The sequence below is a fragment of the Branchiostoma floridae genome, chromosome 1, assembly GCF_000003815.2.
Source record: "Branchiostoma floridae strain S238N-H82 chromosome 1, Bfl_VNyyK, whole genome shotgun sequence".
NCBI lineage: Eukaryota > Metazoa > Chordata > Leptocardii > Amphioxiformes > Branchiostomatidae > Branchiostoma > Branchiostoma floridae.
The window spans coordinates 4,168,632-4,185,147 of record NC_049979.1 but is presented as its reverse complement, the minus strand read 5'-3'; the positions used below and the strand labels follow the sequence as shown (position 1 = coordinate 4,185,147).

Sequence of the window (16,516 nt, the reverse complement as noted above, 5' to 3'; positions counted from 1 at the left end):
ACTACAAAGTCCGCTAGTGCAGAGTCCCGTCTCTTCTACATACACTGCTTTACACGTACATCCTGCCCAGGAACTAAGTAATGCTATGTAGTGCCTACCCTTCCCCAAACAACTAATAGTATATATATGTATATTTTAAGCCGGTGTAGACTTCAACAAAAAAGTCATAGCATTTTTCTTTGGCCATTCCTGTCCCACTAGGGCTTTTTGACAGAGTATTCTATAGAACAGGGGATTCTATTTGATCGATATGGCGTTCGGATGGAAGGGTCCATTGCACAGCAGGGGGGTTCTCAGAAACAATTCAATTCTCTTCAACAGGAGAAGCTTTGGAGATTACTTTCAGATGTTTCGCGCAGTAGTGGCAAGATATTGGACATTGTGACACATGGGGCATTTCAAGAACTTACCAAAAAAACTTACAAAATATTGTGATATTGATTTAAATACATCATTGTTTCACGTGTCATGCATCACTCTTCTTCAGCATCACTAGAATGAACTCTCAGAACAAAGCACCGCTAGCACATCGATGACAGCATTGAATATAATGTTTACCTGGATGTCTTTCATAAATGTACAAATGTATGCAAGAGGGGTTGTTCAGGTGGGGGTAGTTCATCTCTTACAGAAGGGACTGTTTAGGTGGGGACAGTCCTTTTCATACTGCAAGGGAGACTGTTGAGGCAGGGATAGTCCATTTCTTCCTCCAGGAGGGACTGTTCTTGACGGGACAGTTCACTTCTTACTGCAGAAGGGGCTTTTCGGGTTGGACAGGCCAATGCTCACTGTGGGTGCTGTATATGTTCACACCTGCCTACATCATTACCTAGTTACAATTTCCCTTGACACTAAAATGCGAACCTGTAAGTATGGGCAGCAACATATGCTTAACTCTAGTTTATCTATTGGAGTACTACTGTAACAATTATAGGCTAAATCCAGAAGCTTCAATCTTTATTGAAATCTTTATTGAATGACCAGGTTTAAAAACGAGTATAAAACAAGTGACCTAATTATGTTCCAGGTTCCTTGAGCACAATTCGACAATTAAAAATGAAACAATACTTCTAAACAATCATTATAAGTTCTGAACAACCATCTCCTTGTTTTAGATTTCCTCTGTGTTGCCTTCTTCCATCTGTCAAACAGTTCCCTGGCCGTTGTCCTGTGTCTTCGGTGAACTTTCACTGATAGATGAGTACTGATGGTGTGGGGAGACAATTACTTGTTCATTGCATGTATCCTCATATGGCGAGTGATTGAAATTCTCTGCGCTGCCCTATAGTCGCATCTGTCGCAGATAAAAGGCCTTTCACCTGAATGGACTCTCATATGTCTGGTTAGAGTGGACTTCTGTGCTGCTGTATAGTCGCACTCCTCACATCTGAAAGGCCTTTCACCTGTGTGTATCCTCATGTGTATAGTCATATGGTATTTCGTTGTAGCACCATAGCTGCATCCTTCAAAATCACATGTGAACGGTCTTTTCCCCGTGTGAATGTTCGACATGTGTTTGACCAGTGCACATCTGAATCGTGTGCTAAAGCCACACTCTTTGCATGTGTGCCGCTTTGGAACAGCTTCCTGTTCCTCGACCTCTTCCCCATCGACCTCATCCCCAGCTTCTTGTTCCTCGACCTCCTCCCCAGCTTCTTGTTCCTCGACCTCTTCCCCAGCTTCTTGTTCCTCGACCTCTTCCCCAGCTTCTTGTTCCTCGACCTCCTCCCCAGCTTCTTGTTCCTCGACCTCCTCCCCAGCTTCTTGTTCCTCGACCTCTTCCCCAGCTTCTTGTTCCTCGACCTCTTCCCCAGCTTCTTGTTCCTCGACCTCTTCCCCAGCTTCTTGTTCCTCGACCTCTTCCCCAGCTTCTTGTTCCTCGACCTCTTCCCCAGCTTCTTGTTCCTCGACCTCTTCCCCAGCTTCTTGTTCCTCGACCTCTTCCCCAGCTTCTTGTTCAACTGCCTACATGAATGACAAATTGATAAAGACAATTAGATGACTCAGAGGTACATCAAAGTTGCAATATATCTCTACACAGAAATTGTCAGCCCAACGTTCTGTTTGCATGTTGTTTAACCTGGAGAATTATACCATAAATAAGATGCCTTCAACTGCTAAATTGTTTAAACTACTCATATCTATCATATATACTGGTCAAAACCCTATTTGGATAGTGTATCCAGTGGGGTGACTGCCCTATGTTCCGAAATCTCTATGTTCCGAAGTCCCTATATGTTCCGAAATCTCTATGTAGGTGTACCAACACACTAGTGTACCGACTGGCGTTGTAGCAACCGTTGGGAGCCGATCAAAGCTACATAAGGCAGGGCTCAAGGCAGGGCTCAAGGCAAGGCTGCTGACACGTGGTCGGCAAAATAGGGAGTTGCAGCCTGTATAACATGGTCCATGACCATGGCGGCGTCAAAAATTTTAGATCATATGATAAAGTTACCTTCTTTAGATATTCTCCTTTTATGTTATTTGGGATGTCTTGAAATCTGTCAAAACTATAGTAACAAAGGACGTCAGTTCCATCGCAGATCAGCCGCAAACTTTCAATACAATTCTTAACGAGGAAATGATACACTCATAGAGTCATAAATGAAAATGACAACGGTATTTGCATGTTTACTAAACACTATTTTTAGATATAAATGCATTATACACGAGACCAGGTAAGTGGTTTAGCAAATGGCACATGAAGACAATTTTCAGCTGAAATTTGCGATTGAGTTCGGACTCTGTTTCAGGTGTTTAAAGAAAAAGGTCAATCTTTCGTAAATATTCTAATTTATTTCTATAAATAAAAATAAACTAGAATTTCAAGTGTTTTCAGCTCAGGGCGACCCATGCGACCGTCGGAATCGGGTCGGCATTCAGACTGGTTATCATCGGGAAACTGTATAGCTTTGTGGGTATTGGCTATCGACTTGTAAACGCCATCCATGTTACATGATTATAGTTGTGTGCCAGAACACTCTCAAAGATTTCGGAACATAGGGACTTCGGAACATTAGGGACTTCGGAACATTAGGGACTTCGGAACATCAGGTGGTGGTGGTGCAAAAAAATGGTAACAAAAAAAAAGAGAAAAAGGTGTGAAAGGTTGGCTACACTTTTTGGCCCTGACTACATGAGGGGTTTTGGGAGGCCAATGTACTGGGCTTGCCCCAACTTGAAGGTATGGACCGATCCCGATCGAACGCATATCGAACGAATAGAACCAGGTAGAACCCCCTATTCTATTTCGAACACCTCCGTCAAAAACAGCCCCAGTAGGACAGAAATGGCCAAAGAAAAATGCTATGCTATTCTTTGTTGAAAGCTACATCCACTGAATATAGTTGTTTTGGGAGTGAGTGCCACTGCATAGCATTACATTGTTGTTGGTCAGGATGCACGTGTAGAGCAGAGTATGTATAAGACACGGGACTCTGCACTCGCAGACTTTGTAGAAGGGTCCAATTAGTTGGCGTGTAATACAAGCTCCCTCTCCACGAGTACCCGAGCTGCTTTCTACTTAATTTCGTTTTTGTAATGAGCATGTATGCAGATGTTATGCATACAACAAACGCAGTAGAACCCGTCACAGATATATGTACCCTCGTTTCCACGTGCATCGACCGCATGTCAGAAACCAGGCACTCCTGCCTACCAACAAGGTGACGCTATGGGGCGCCTACCGCTTCAGCTTTGACTGAAATTATAATGCCCTTATCGCAGCTATATCCCCCTCCTCAAATGACTGTACTCAGTGGATGTAGCCTTCAACAAAGAAGGCAGTGTATTTTTTTCGGCCTGGTCTGAGAGGATTTCAGGGCCAAAAAAGCTCAAAAGTCAGTCGTTTTTATCAGCTAAATTGAGGCGGTGGCCAGTTCTGTCCGACAAACGGAGGTGTTCTTGACGGAGGTGTTCGAAATAGAACATGATCGAACAGGGGGCGGGGCTTCGGGATCGGTCCATTGGGTGTTGTTGAGGTAATAAAATGTGTTGGTAATCTGTGCCATTCAATTAGGTCTGTTTTACAGGTGAGTGTAATGTACCAGTATGGGCAGGACACTTGTTTGGTTTGTTCCTAGTATTGTTGCACACGCAGTTATTGCTACCAGGCTGTTAACTAAGCTTTGCAAAGCAGTATTAATGTTGCCTGTTTCCGTCTGTCATGCAGAGTGATGTATCCCATTTGTGTCTGTAGCTGAGATACAGCAGTGCCTGTTACAATGTCATTGGACACATATCTTGCCGCTCTTTTCTGCATCTATTCTATCTTTTCTTCCATGACATTTCAGCAAGCACCTTGTGGTTTGTGCGGATCCAAAGTGTGGCTGCTTAAGGCCACACCAATTTAATTTCTTGGTTCTCTGATTTTTGTAGAAAAATTTTGGGGCGGGCGGTCGAAAAAAATAAAACATTTGCAAAAAGTCTAGGATGAACATATGAGGCTTATATAACGAAAAAAAAAAGGTTAGTAGTCAGGTTTTTAGCTTTTCATGGAATGATTTATCCAATGAATCTCTTCCTTTAATTTGATACCAATGTTTTGAATAAAAGGAATTGGTTTATCAGCAGTATGTACCGCTGGAATGGTTTTTTTTACAGGTCTGCGATAGCAAAACCTATATTGTTATTCTTCGGACTACTTTAAATATTTTTTTTCCAAATCGGAAAAAAATGGGTCGGGAAATCCGAGAACCAAGAGATTAAATTGGTGTGGCCTAACTTAGGTCAAACTGGAGATGTGTGCTTCTCTACTTGGCCCCTATGTGCTATTTCCCCTTTTAGATTATACACATATAGCACAGGATCTGAGGCTGCTACATTCAAGAGCAATTTTAGTTCAAGTTCATCTATTGTAGTACAAGTATTTTACAATAATACTACATGGGCCAAGAGGGTTTTGGTAGCGTGCGTTTGTGAGTTAACAGCATAATTCAGGAAGCTATCGATTGACCTTGTGATATTTGCTGACTGGTTTGTGTCTGCAACGAATACAAAAGGCATTAGGCAGAATAGAAGCCTGCTAGTTGCTTTGTTTGTTACTACAGTGGTATCTTATTCAGTGGTATTATATTTACCTCCTCTAATATGGAATCGAGAACAACATCAGATTCTGCATCTTCTGTGTCGTCCGCAACAAATGTCACTGATAAAAAATTGCATCAAAATCTTATGTTAGACATTCATCTATATGTCATTCTTACGCTTCATGCTTTAACGATTTCAATGTGCAACGAAGTATATCATGCATTATATTATTCACCAAGTAAGAGGTATCTATCCATCGAATTATTATCATTATATCATAACTTCTGGATATGGCCATGCCCATCCCTGTTGCCATGACAACCCACCTGTTTCCTCCTGCAGCACTGCACCTCTGAAACAACAGCAGACAACATGTCATCCAAAAGCTCAGTCTTCAAGAAAGCCAACCCATAAATAGTGCAGAAATAGCTGTCTGGCAGTCATGGAACCCTGACTGCTTGTATCTTTAAACTTTGCAAGGTGGATAACAATTTATAGATACAACAGATACATTATTATGACATGAAAGACTACAAAAATATAGAATACAACATGGGATATTCCGTATCGCCTGATGTAGGGCCCAACAACGGGTAGGGTCCACCGACGGCCAAATGCTGGAGTATGATCAGATATATGATGAATTTAAAACTATATAAGATAAAAAGTGGTTACAACTTACTCCTCGTAGTCTGCTGTTTCATCAACATGTTCATTAAGCTCTGAAAATGAACAGTAGATAGTTTCTAAGGGTACTCAGGAGGGAACTTAATTCTTTTAATACCACATATAATTTTGTTTGAAGTGTCATATGATTTTTCATATTTGATCAGACGGATGAAATTTCACCCGTATAATAAAGAGTGTCTTCTTTAGGTTACATGCCAATTTTCATTTCTGAACTCCTAAATGGTCCTCTTTTACAGCAGCTAGAATGTTGTGAGTTGTTATATTACAGGCAGTTTGAATAATAGCCAAATATGTGATTTGTTGATTCAAAGTTTATGTAGGCTGCTTTTTCATTAATCAAAAGATACATAACTTGGCACAATCATTAACTATCGAAAGACTAAGAAGTGTGTTAAGTAAATTATAAGAAAGTCGGCTACGGAAACTTCAATCAGCCCACCCCTTATCAAAGACACCGATGACATCTCGCATACCTTACTTCTCCCCAGGAACGAAAAAAAACTGATTGGATTTCAAAATTTAAAATAGGCATGTGACTTAATGTGATGTGCAGCTGGATACATGTGCAGGTTCAGTTTCTTACAATTGGTACTGTGAGTCAGGGACATTATCAATTACAGAGTAATTAAATTGAGCATCTAATTTCTTCCGACGGCGACAGGCTACCAAGGTGTGGTCATCTTAACCTCAACTCAGTCACTCATAAAAAACCTGAACAACAAATTGAGACATTGCAATCTCAGGAGGATATATGCCTTTATGTTTGTGCCAAATTTCAACTCATTCGATTTAAAAATGAGCCTGTTATAAAACCAGTGACATTACTTTTTGAACCTGTAGATTTCTAAGGGTACTCACATGAGGGGATTTAATTCTTTTAATACCATGTAATTTGGTCAGTTTGAAGGGTCATATCAGCAGTTTTCATATTAAGGACCTCCTTGATCAGACATTGTTCTACAAATGATAGCAAAGTACTAGTACTAGACTATACGAGTTAAACATTAGTTTGGTTGTCGTAAATTATAGCGTGGCTGCCCGTTGCCCTCAGAAATGTCCTTGCTAGAACTCTGTTGTACTGGAATAGAGCCATGCCCATCCCTGTTGCCATGACAACCCACCAGTTTCTTCCAACACCAGGTGGAGGTCTTGGTCTTGGTCTTCCAGATCCACAGAGTTCTGGGGAAAAAAAGTACAAAATTTGTTAACTTTGCGAAATGATAACATCAGTTCCCCCCCCCCCCCCTACAAAAGTAAGCCCTCTTGTTGCCTCTGTATATTTTTTAGATTTAGTGCTGCATACTTATGGATCCTTTGTGGTGAGCATTGTTGCATGACACCCAACCATACTTTGCAATGTTGTGTGAATTGCTATCGTCCCAGCCCACTGACCCATTCATAAAATGTTAGTCAAACAATGGTAAAAAATTGTAAATAATGGTAGAATGCAGTTAGAGTCCATTCTAAGACCCTACACGGGTTATAATTTACACCAAATTTGCTCCTAAGTTGACACAGTTCAAAGGGTTCTTCATCATCATCAGTTCAAGTTCATCTGTCAAGTTTTAGGACAGCCAAGGAGACCTTTGCCTTGTGAGACGGTGTCCTTTCCCCGTGGTATTGGTGAATTGTAAACAATGGCAACAAACATCCGCACCGTGATTTGGAATGGAATGCACTAGCTCGTGTCCACAATACAAAAGACATTTAGAATATGAAGCTCTGAGGCTTTCATGGTACTGGAGTGGTATCTTATCTAGTGGTATCATATTTACCTCTTCAAGGATTGTGTCTGGAACGACGCTGACTTCTGAGAAGCATAAAAATCTTATGTTAGACATGCATGTCATTCTTATGCTGCATGCTATCACAATTTTGATGTGCAAGTATATAAAATCATTGAGTCTGAAGGGTCATAGCAGCATTTATCCTATTTGATCAGACACTGTTTTACAAATAAATAATAGCAGAAGTACTACTATACGACTTGAACATTAGCGTAGTGGTCATAAATCATATCGTGGTTCCAAGTGTTACCCTCAAGATGTACTTGCTAGAATTCTGTTGTACTGGATAAGGCCATGCCCATCCATGTTGCCATGACAACCCACCTTCTTCATCTGGGAACAAGTCGAGTGTTTGATCAGGTTCTGACTCTGAGTCATCAGAATCATCTGTTGAGGTTGACACATAGCAGAAAATTACTCATTGTGTGTTGTTGGGGAAAATTTCACTTCATGCATTAAAATCTTAGATACACATTCTTATACTGCAATTGCTATAATTACCATTTCAATGTGCAAGTATATAATGCATTATATGAAATGATTATTTTTAGAAGTTCAGTTTGGGCCCATTATCTGCTGTAAGATTTTGAACTTGAAGGAATACCTTTCAAACTACCTGAAGCAGTGAATGCACCATTCCTTTTATAATGGGGTAATCAAATGTATTCAGAACTGTACATGCAGGCACAGGGGTGGAACAGTGAACGTACCTGGTGTGTCCTCAGTTGTTGTCAGCTCTTGTCGAAGGATTTCCATGATCTTTCTCAGGAAGGGCTGCAACGGAAAACAGTCAGCTTATGAAAATCCCACAACTGGGCTTGTGTTGTCCACAAACAAACAAACACACATATACATTCTACAGTGCCGTAGGAAAACGTCAGGCAAAGCAATTTCAAACTTGTCCTTTTCTTTCCACAACATCACTCAAGGTATCTACATACCAAAGATCTTGAGAATCCATCGATCCTTTCCTGGGTTACTCTGTTTCAAAGTCTGCAACAAAATTGGCCCCTGTAGTTCAAAACAAGCCGCTCGGGGCCAAATCTACACAACTTACTCCTTGCCCAGAGACCCATGTACCACTTAAAAGTCATGACCCTGGCATTTGCAGAAAATGCCAGACATCCAACTTTTAAGCGCCGCTGCAGAACCACAACTTAAGAGGCCCATTATTGAACTTGACCTTCCTTTTTGCCAACCCTACCCATCTACCAAATATAAATGGAAATCCAACCACAACATGACAACATCTCGAGTTATGTTGTCCACAGCCAAACTCACTTAAATATAATGCTCGCTGCAGCAGTGAGAAAAAGCCAGATCAACCACTTTCGAACTTGACCTTCCTTTTTACAAACACTACACGCCTACATAATATCACTGATATCTATGTACAACTTCGAAATGTTGTCTACAGACACTAAAAAATACAAAGCGCGCTGCAGTACCAATGAACCTCCTCGCGTTCTCAAACCGCCAAAGACTGATCGATGAATCCTCCTACTCTCTTGACAGCACTGTTTTTGACAGTCTCCAATTGTTACCTTGAAATCCTTTCAAAAATGCAGGAAATTTGCCATTTCAGAGGGTTGAATTTTCACAGTTCCTGGGGACACCGTTGAAAGCTAATGCACATTCTTTGCTCACTACCCCACAAAATCTACACACAAAAAACATTCTGGCCATCATTGCTTGGGAGAGGATCACTTACCTTGGGATGTTGTTGTTTAAGTGCCTTTCCCACCAGTTCTTGCAGGGTTGCCATTATTTCTGCATTAAGCAATGAAATTATGCTTGATGAGTATAACTTTTCTCTTTCCAACAAATTGAAATTTGTGCACAGATGTACAAATGTTAATAACACACTAGTTAGGGTTTTGTACAGAATGTCCAGCACAATGTGACAGGGTTGGACAAGTTTTTTAAAATTCACTTGTCCTATCGGGCAAGCACATAAAAATCTACTTGCCTGAACCAAGGAGCTTTTATCAGATGATAAAAAGCTCCTTGCCTGAACCAATGTTTTACTCGCCCAAAATTCAAATGACTCATTTTTATATGCATTTCGCGTCCAGCAATGGAATTCTTATTATTGCCTCCATTTTTCAATGCTTTACCATTGCTTGATGCCATGACTGTAAAAGGACCTACTAACAAGTATAAAATCTCACTCAATGGAAAATCTTACTTGCCCGATTGGGCAAGTAGGGTAGGTCATGCACTTACCCGAACAGCACTTTCACTTGCCCTGGACAATGGGGCTAAGTGGGCTTGTCCAACCCTGATGTGGAATGGTTTGAAATTGTCAAAGCAATAGACAAATTTTGATGTTCTTTTACTAGTTTTAGTCTATTATTAATGACGCCCCAATCATAACAGCATGGAACAAAGTCACAGGGAGTCTTTCATGTGAGATTATCAAAAAAACTGCTCGAGCTTGTTACCCTGGACAAACATTAGAAAATATCACCTTGAAAAGACACAGATCAGAAGATATCAGGATATTGAAGTTCTTTCGCATAACGCAAACTGTTCTAACCTGCCCTGTTTTTGTAGCCTCTTTGGTACCTTCCTGAGAGGTTAGGTGGCACTGCGAGGAGAAACCGGTCCCAAACATTGTTGTGAAAGAGCAATTTTGGTTCCGTAAAAGAACTTCAATATCCAGTCTTGTTGTGGACAACTTTCATGTCCACAAAAACGTACAATAGCAAAACGACTGATGAAGTGGACAATAACTAAGTTACGCATTTTCGGACAACTTGTATTTCATGATCATCTTGACAAGCCGCTGCATTTAGTCTTCATCAAACAATTGGCTGCACAAAAGCAGATGTGACAGGTGATGTCCAACTATCATACTTGAACCTTTCTTTATTCGATAAAACACCGAGATGGCAGAACAAAGATACATGTATTATCTTCAGGAGAAATTTCCTTGTCTATTACACACATAATTGACAAAAAACGTTCTTGATCCATACCTCTGTGTTGGCCCTGACAGTTACAAGAGTGGTCTGGGCCCGTGGTGGACGTTGGGTTGCCCATGGTGGACGCTGGGTGGATCGCTGAAGCAAACATTAGAAAATATCACCTTGAAAAAACACAGATCAGAGATCAGAAGATATCAAGATATTGAAGTTCTTTCGCATAACGCAAACTGTTCTAACCTGCCCTGTTTTTGTAGCCTCTTTGGTACCTTCCTGAGAGGTTAGGTGGCACTGCGAGGAGAAACCGGTCCCAAACATTGTTGTGAAAGAGCAATTTTGGCTCCGTAAAAGAACTTCAATATCCAGTCTTGTTGTGGACAACTTTCATGTCCACAAAAACGTACAACAGCAAAACGACTGATGAACTGGACAACAACTAAGGCATGCATTTTCTGACAATTTGTATTTCATGATCATCTTGACAAGCTGCTGCATTTAGTCTTCATCAAACAATTGGCTGCACAAAAGCAGATGTGACAGGTGATGTCCAACTATCATACTTGAACCTTTCTTTATTCGATAAAACACCGAGATGGCAGAACAAAGATACATGTATTATCTTCAGGAGAAATTTCCTTGTCTATTACACACATAATTGACAAAAAACGTTCTTGATCCATACCTCTGTGTTGGCCCTGACAGTTACAAGAGTGGTCTGGGCCCGTGGTGGACGTTGGGTTGCCCATGGTGGACGCTGGGTGGATCGCTGAAGCAAACATTAGAAAATATCACCTTGAAAAAACACAGATCAGAGATCAGAAGATATCAGGATATTGAAGTTCTTTCCTATAACGCAAACTGTTCTAACCTGCCATGTTTTTGTAGCCCCTTTGGTACCTTCCTGAGAGGTTAGGTGGCACTGCGAGGAGAAACCGGTCCCAAACATTGTTGTGAAAGAGCAATTTTGGTTCCGTAAAAGAACTTCAATATCCAGTCTTGTTGTGGACAACTTTCATGTCCACAAAAACGTACAATAGCAAAACGACTGATGAAGTGGACAACAACTAAGGCACGCATTTTCTGACAATTTGTATTTCATGATCATCTTGACAAGCTGCTGCATTTAGTCTTCATCAAACAATTGGCTGCACAAAAGCAGATGTGACAGGTGATGTCCAACTATCATACTTGAACCTTTCTTTATTCGATAAAACACCGAGATGGCAGAACAAAGATACATGTATTATTTTGAGGAGAAATTTCCTTGTCTATTACACACATAATTGACAAAAAAAGGTTCTTGATCCATACCTCTGTTTTGGTGCTGAGTTTCCTGACAGTGCCGTCGTGGTGTCAGTGCCCTGTAGAAACAGTTACATCATAATAAGCAGTTGGGCAAAATCTGGTTCTATGCTGATGAAGTATACATAAAACTGAATATCTGCTTCACAGGAGTGAGGAAAGATCATCTTACTGCGATGCCATCGATTTCCATCTACTTGTATTTCATGATCATCTTGACAAGCTGTTCCAATTCTAAAAGAAAACAAAACCAAGGTGACAACACTTAAGAGGGCCCCTATGAGGGGTCCCGACAACGCTCTATGCTAATTTCGGGAGGGCCAACTACATAATACTTGACGCTTCATTTGCCCTCTTTGCTAAATTACGAAGATCACAAACGCATTATGCAAATCTTAACCGTCGTTTCGCGGAACTTTTACACCAATGCGATGTTTAAACCTTAATCGCCATAGCCTGTGGTATCCTCTTCACTTACAGTTTTGATTTCTGCTTTGGGAGTCACAACTGGCTCAGCTTCAACTTCTGCAATGACAGGTTCAACTGGTCCTTCAGAGGCAGCTGAAGCTTTCTCTTTGGTACTGCTAACCTCAGACTTTTCTTCAACCTCGTTAACAATGTTGTCTGCAGCAGAAGATTTGCCTTCTTCTTCCCCAGCTTTGGTACTTTCAACCTGAGGTTTCTCTTCAGTAGCCTCGAAGATTTCTGCCGTTGGCTTTTCTTCAACGTCAGTGAGTCTGCAGCAGCAGAGTTGACCTGCTCAGATTCAGAATCTGGGTTGATAACAGGAGATTCAACCAGTTCTTTTTCAACCTCTTCAGCCTTGACTTCAGGTGAGTCCACAGGTTCAGCTTCTAAAGTTCTAAACAAAACACAATTTCGTCAACAAAATTCAAAGTTTCCTAAGACGATATAACATCAACGTTGCCTTTTGGAGATTTTGTGACGTGCGAGGTCACCGAGCGAATTGAATCTTATATGCAGGTCTTTATGCAATGAGATAGTGTTACTGTGTGTAAAAATGACTTGAAAATTGAATTTGAAAAGACGAAAAACACTGCTCCGGGAGCCTTTAACGTTAAAGGGAATCCGCTCGATCCTGCGCTGATTAATTGGAGGCCCTGATAAATAAAATGGGTTCGTTTGCGGCATGTTTGTGCGTACTTTTGAACGCTGAAAGTACAAAATAATAAAAAATGATACAAATGCGTTAGTAAATGTCAATATCATACAGATTGTCTCATCCAGAAAATTTCCAATTTTAATGCACTAAAAACTGCTCTGGTTACTTTAAATACGGTAAAAGATGAGCATGATTCAACAGCAAGTTGAACAAAATGGGCAAAATTGAACGTACGACGCCGGCCAATTTTCCCGCCATTTTTGTTTTTGCTACCCACAGCAGTGAAGTTTTACATCGTAATAGCGGTTGAGACGGCCAAATTTAAAGTTTCCGACGTGGCCCTTCAAATTGACTTGCTTACAGCCACATGGGCGTATTAAACTGCATTCAGAGAGAGGATGGATAGTATTAGATAGGGACATAGTCGGACATGACATGACGAGCCGCTGGTAGCAGGGGGCTCCGGCCACGGCGTCGTCACTCTGAAGTGAAATTTTTGGCAAAGATAACGCAGTATTAGAAAATTCTTTACATGGTTAGTCCCAACATTACCCTGCTGACGATATATCTCCAATAATCAACGAATAGGTACAGCGCTTTTCTCACCTCAAACCAATAGTGTGGACGACTTCAAGCGAGCGTGCATGCGGCGCGGCAGATCTAGGCATCTAGAGTGAGTGTGATAATGCAGCGCCTGGTGCGAGATGGCTTCGGATTACGTACGTCATGCGCTGACCGTTAGACTTTGTGAATAGGGGTAATTATTTTAATGGCAAAAACAACAAAATTTATTTGCCTCATTTTTGTCTACAAAAGTTTTTTTATTGATAGATATGAAAATATAGATATTTATTTTTCATACAAATCAGTTATGATGTTAAACCTAGGCACATTACTTTTCCTTATACATGTATACTACATTTGTAGAATCGACCGATTACTGCATAATGGTATCGCCCCAATAACAACAACAAATAAGATCTCGGACCGGAGTTTCTTTTACGATTTTGGATGTTGGCTCGAGTGACCTATTATAAATGTTTCTCATTAATCATACAAATAAGGTCCTAATTTGCATAAATGATATCAGTTGATCATCTCCTCTACCTAAATAACAAAATGTTCAAAGTATGAAAGTCCAGTGGGAGTTGGATAATCCACCAAACAGATTCCTTTGTAGCAAAATTGACCAATTACTATTGTTTTGAGTATATGAAATATCTTAAGTTTCTACAGACAGTCAGGTCCAGGTTCAGGTCTGGACCTGATTCTCTGGACCTAAACAGGACCTACACCTTAATTTTCTGTACTGGTACCTATCTCTACCAACGTCGATGTAGGTTCGACATCTAGGTGATAAGATATGCCAAAAAGCAGTTTAGTAATACTCAAGCAACTGGATATGATTTTGGAAACGGTCAGACGTTTCAACTGGATTTCCACCAGTTTTCGTCAGTGACACTGAACTTCGACTGAAGTGATCTGGAAGAAACAGGTCTTTTATACTCTAACTATGAATGAAGACAATTTCAGATGTCCAATAGGAAACGTTGTAAGACAATTCAGACTGAAGACAATTTGGATTCCAAAGAAAACAAAGGTAAAGCAAAGTCAAGCTGAAAAAAGACAATTTGGATTTCAAGGAGAAGCAATGCTAAGACACAGTTAATGCAAATGAGTCAATTAGCTCCTGTTGTTTTAGTTACAGGAGCTAAAAGTTTTGTTTGGGGGGGGGGGGTGCTATGTCCCAATGGCCGGAAAGTTCCATACGTAGCCCCCCTTTTCTGTTGAGGGTGGGATTGTATATTGTCTCATATATGGCATCTCTACTTAAACTCCCCGTTCAAACGAGCGGGCTTCGCGGTCTAGGATGTCGGTGGATTGGAGGTTGAAGGAGTGTCCTTAATAGCAGAGGAGTAGCCGTTAGCGCTGGGTTTGCAGTGTTCTTTGTACCTTGCCTTTAGTGGCCAGCTAGTCACCAATGTATGTGTTGGTGCAGTTGGGTTTGTTCTTCACATTTGAGTCTGTAGATTACATTGGCCTTAGTACATTTCTGTGGTCTGTCTTTTGGATGCACCAGTTTGTGTCGGAGGGTTGAGTAAGGTTTGAAGTTAGTGGCGATGTTGAAGTCTTGGAAGATCCGTTTCTCCGAAACTCCTTGGACATAAGGGATGGTAATGTTGGCTTTCTTTCTGTCGGTCAATGCTTTGCACTTGGCTGTTTTCTTCGAGTGGTCCGAGGGTTTGAGGGCTTTGTTGAAGGTCCAGTTTTGGTAGCCACATTTGGTCAATGCACTTCGGAGGCGTTTTTGTTCCTCTGTTTTGGCTTTGTCAGAGGAAACAATGCTGTCTGTCCGGTAATCAAGGGTTTATATCACTGCCAGTTTGTGTTCCAAAGGATGGTGAGAGGCCAGATATTGGTCAGTGTGCGTCGGTTTCCTTTACACTTCGAACTGAAGGCTGCCGTCCTTTTCTATGATAGTAGGAAAGGGAGCATGTTATCATGACTTGACCCCTTTGTGAACTTGATGTTCTTATCTACTTGGTTGATGTGGTCAAAGAAGTCGTCAGCTACTCTCTGTTTTAGCCTGCAATAAGTGTCATCTACATAGTGAAACCAGTTGAGTGGGGGAGTGACCTTGAAAGTACTGATATCCTTCAAACTTCTCCATGTAGAGGTTTACAACAATGTGCGACACTGGTGATCTCATAGCGCAGCCATGTAGTTGTTGGTAGAACTGTCCTTTGAAAGTGAAATAGGTCTAGCAGTTAGCACAGTTGGTCTGGAGATAGCTTGGTTCTGTCTGTGAGTGTGTTGTCACTCCTCCAGGGCTTCCTTAACTACCGAGACTGCGTCCTTACGAGGTTTGCAAGTGAAAAGCGAACAGACATAGTAAGAAGTGATGATTTCATCTTCTTCTACCCGGAGATCTTTGATTTTGTCAACAAAGTCTGCACTATTTTGAACTTTATGTTGATACTTCCCCACTAAAGGTCGCAGGAATAGCTAGAAATTTTGCTAACTCGTACGTGACTGATCCTATCGGGACACTATGGGACGTAGGGGGACATCCTGTTTGCGGATTTTGGGAAGGCCGTAGAAGGTCGGGGGTTGTTCCGAAGTGGGGTAGAGTTTTAGATAGGTGGCACGGTCTATCTTTTCCTTGTCTTGCAATTCCTTGAGAGCCGTGATAATTTTCCTTTTAAACTGGGTGGCGGGGTCCTTTTTTAAAGGCGCGTAGGTGTGGCTACCAAACCTGGACCTTCAAAAAAGACCTCAAACCCTCGGACCGCTTAGACTCCGTTGCAGTCCTCGGAACGGGGCTGTTTTCTTTTTTTGGGGGGGGGGGGGGCGTTGGTCCCCGATTTTCAACGTTGGCTATGTTCTCTTGTGCCGGGAAAGGAGTTTGCCGAGGAAGGGAGTTTGCTGTGGAAGGGAGTTTTGCCGTGATAGCGAGTTTTGGCCCCGTCCGAAGATGGGGGAAACTCACTATCACTGCAAACCGCTCAAAGAAAACCGAAGTGCAAAACATTGACAGAAAGAAAGCCAACATTTACCATCCCTTATGTCCAAGGAGTTTTGGAAAAACTCAGACGGATCTTCCAAAACTTCAACATCGCCACTAACTTCAAACCTCATGCACTCATTCAACCCTCCGA

The 16,516-nt window shown here is 41.4% G+C and overlaps 2 protein-coding genes across 3 annotated transcripts in view; one reads left to right on the top strand and one right to left on the bottom strand.

Moving 5' to 3' along the window:
• LOC118424466 (lipoxygenase homology domain-containing protein 1-like) overlaps positions 1–16,516 on the top strand; it is a gene marked incomplete in the record, with an annotated part of 70,418 nt that overhangs the window by 17,435 nt on the left and 36,467 nt on the right.
• Positions 941–13,521, bottom strand: LOC118421749 (zinc finger and SCAN domain-containing protein 12-like). Of its 2 annotated transcripts, XM_035829253.1 has the most exons (14): positions 13,464–13,521; positions 12,213–12,596; positions 11,744–11,793; positions 11,115–11,198; positions 10,487–10,570; positions 9,217–9,275; positions 8,216–8,279; positions 7,830–7,892; positions 7,494–7,528; positions 6,840–6,897; positions 5,711–5,750; positions 5,355–5,380; positions 5,079–5,146; positions 941–1,965 (listed from the first exon to the last, which is right to left on the bottom strand). In XM_035829253.1, exons 4-14 carry the CDS (start codon positions 11,176–11,178, stop codon positions 1,225–1,227), a joined length of 1,302 nt encoding a protein of 433 aa, XP_035685146.1. In that variant the 5' UTR covers positions 11,179–11,198; positions 11,744–11,793; positions 12,213–12,596; positions 13,464–13,521; the 3' UTR covers positions 941–1,224. The 2 variants fall into 2 exon arrangements, with proteins under 2 accessions (XP_035685146.1, XP_035685154.1); XM_035829261.1 differs by lacking the exons at positions 10,487–10,570; positions 11,115–11,198.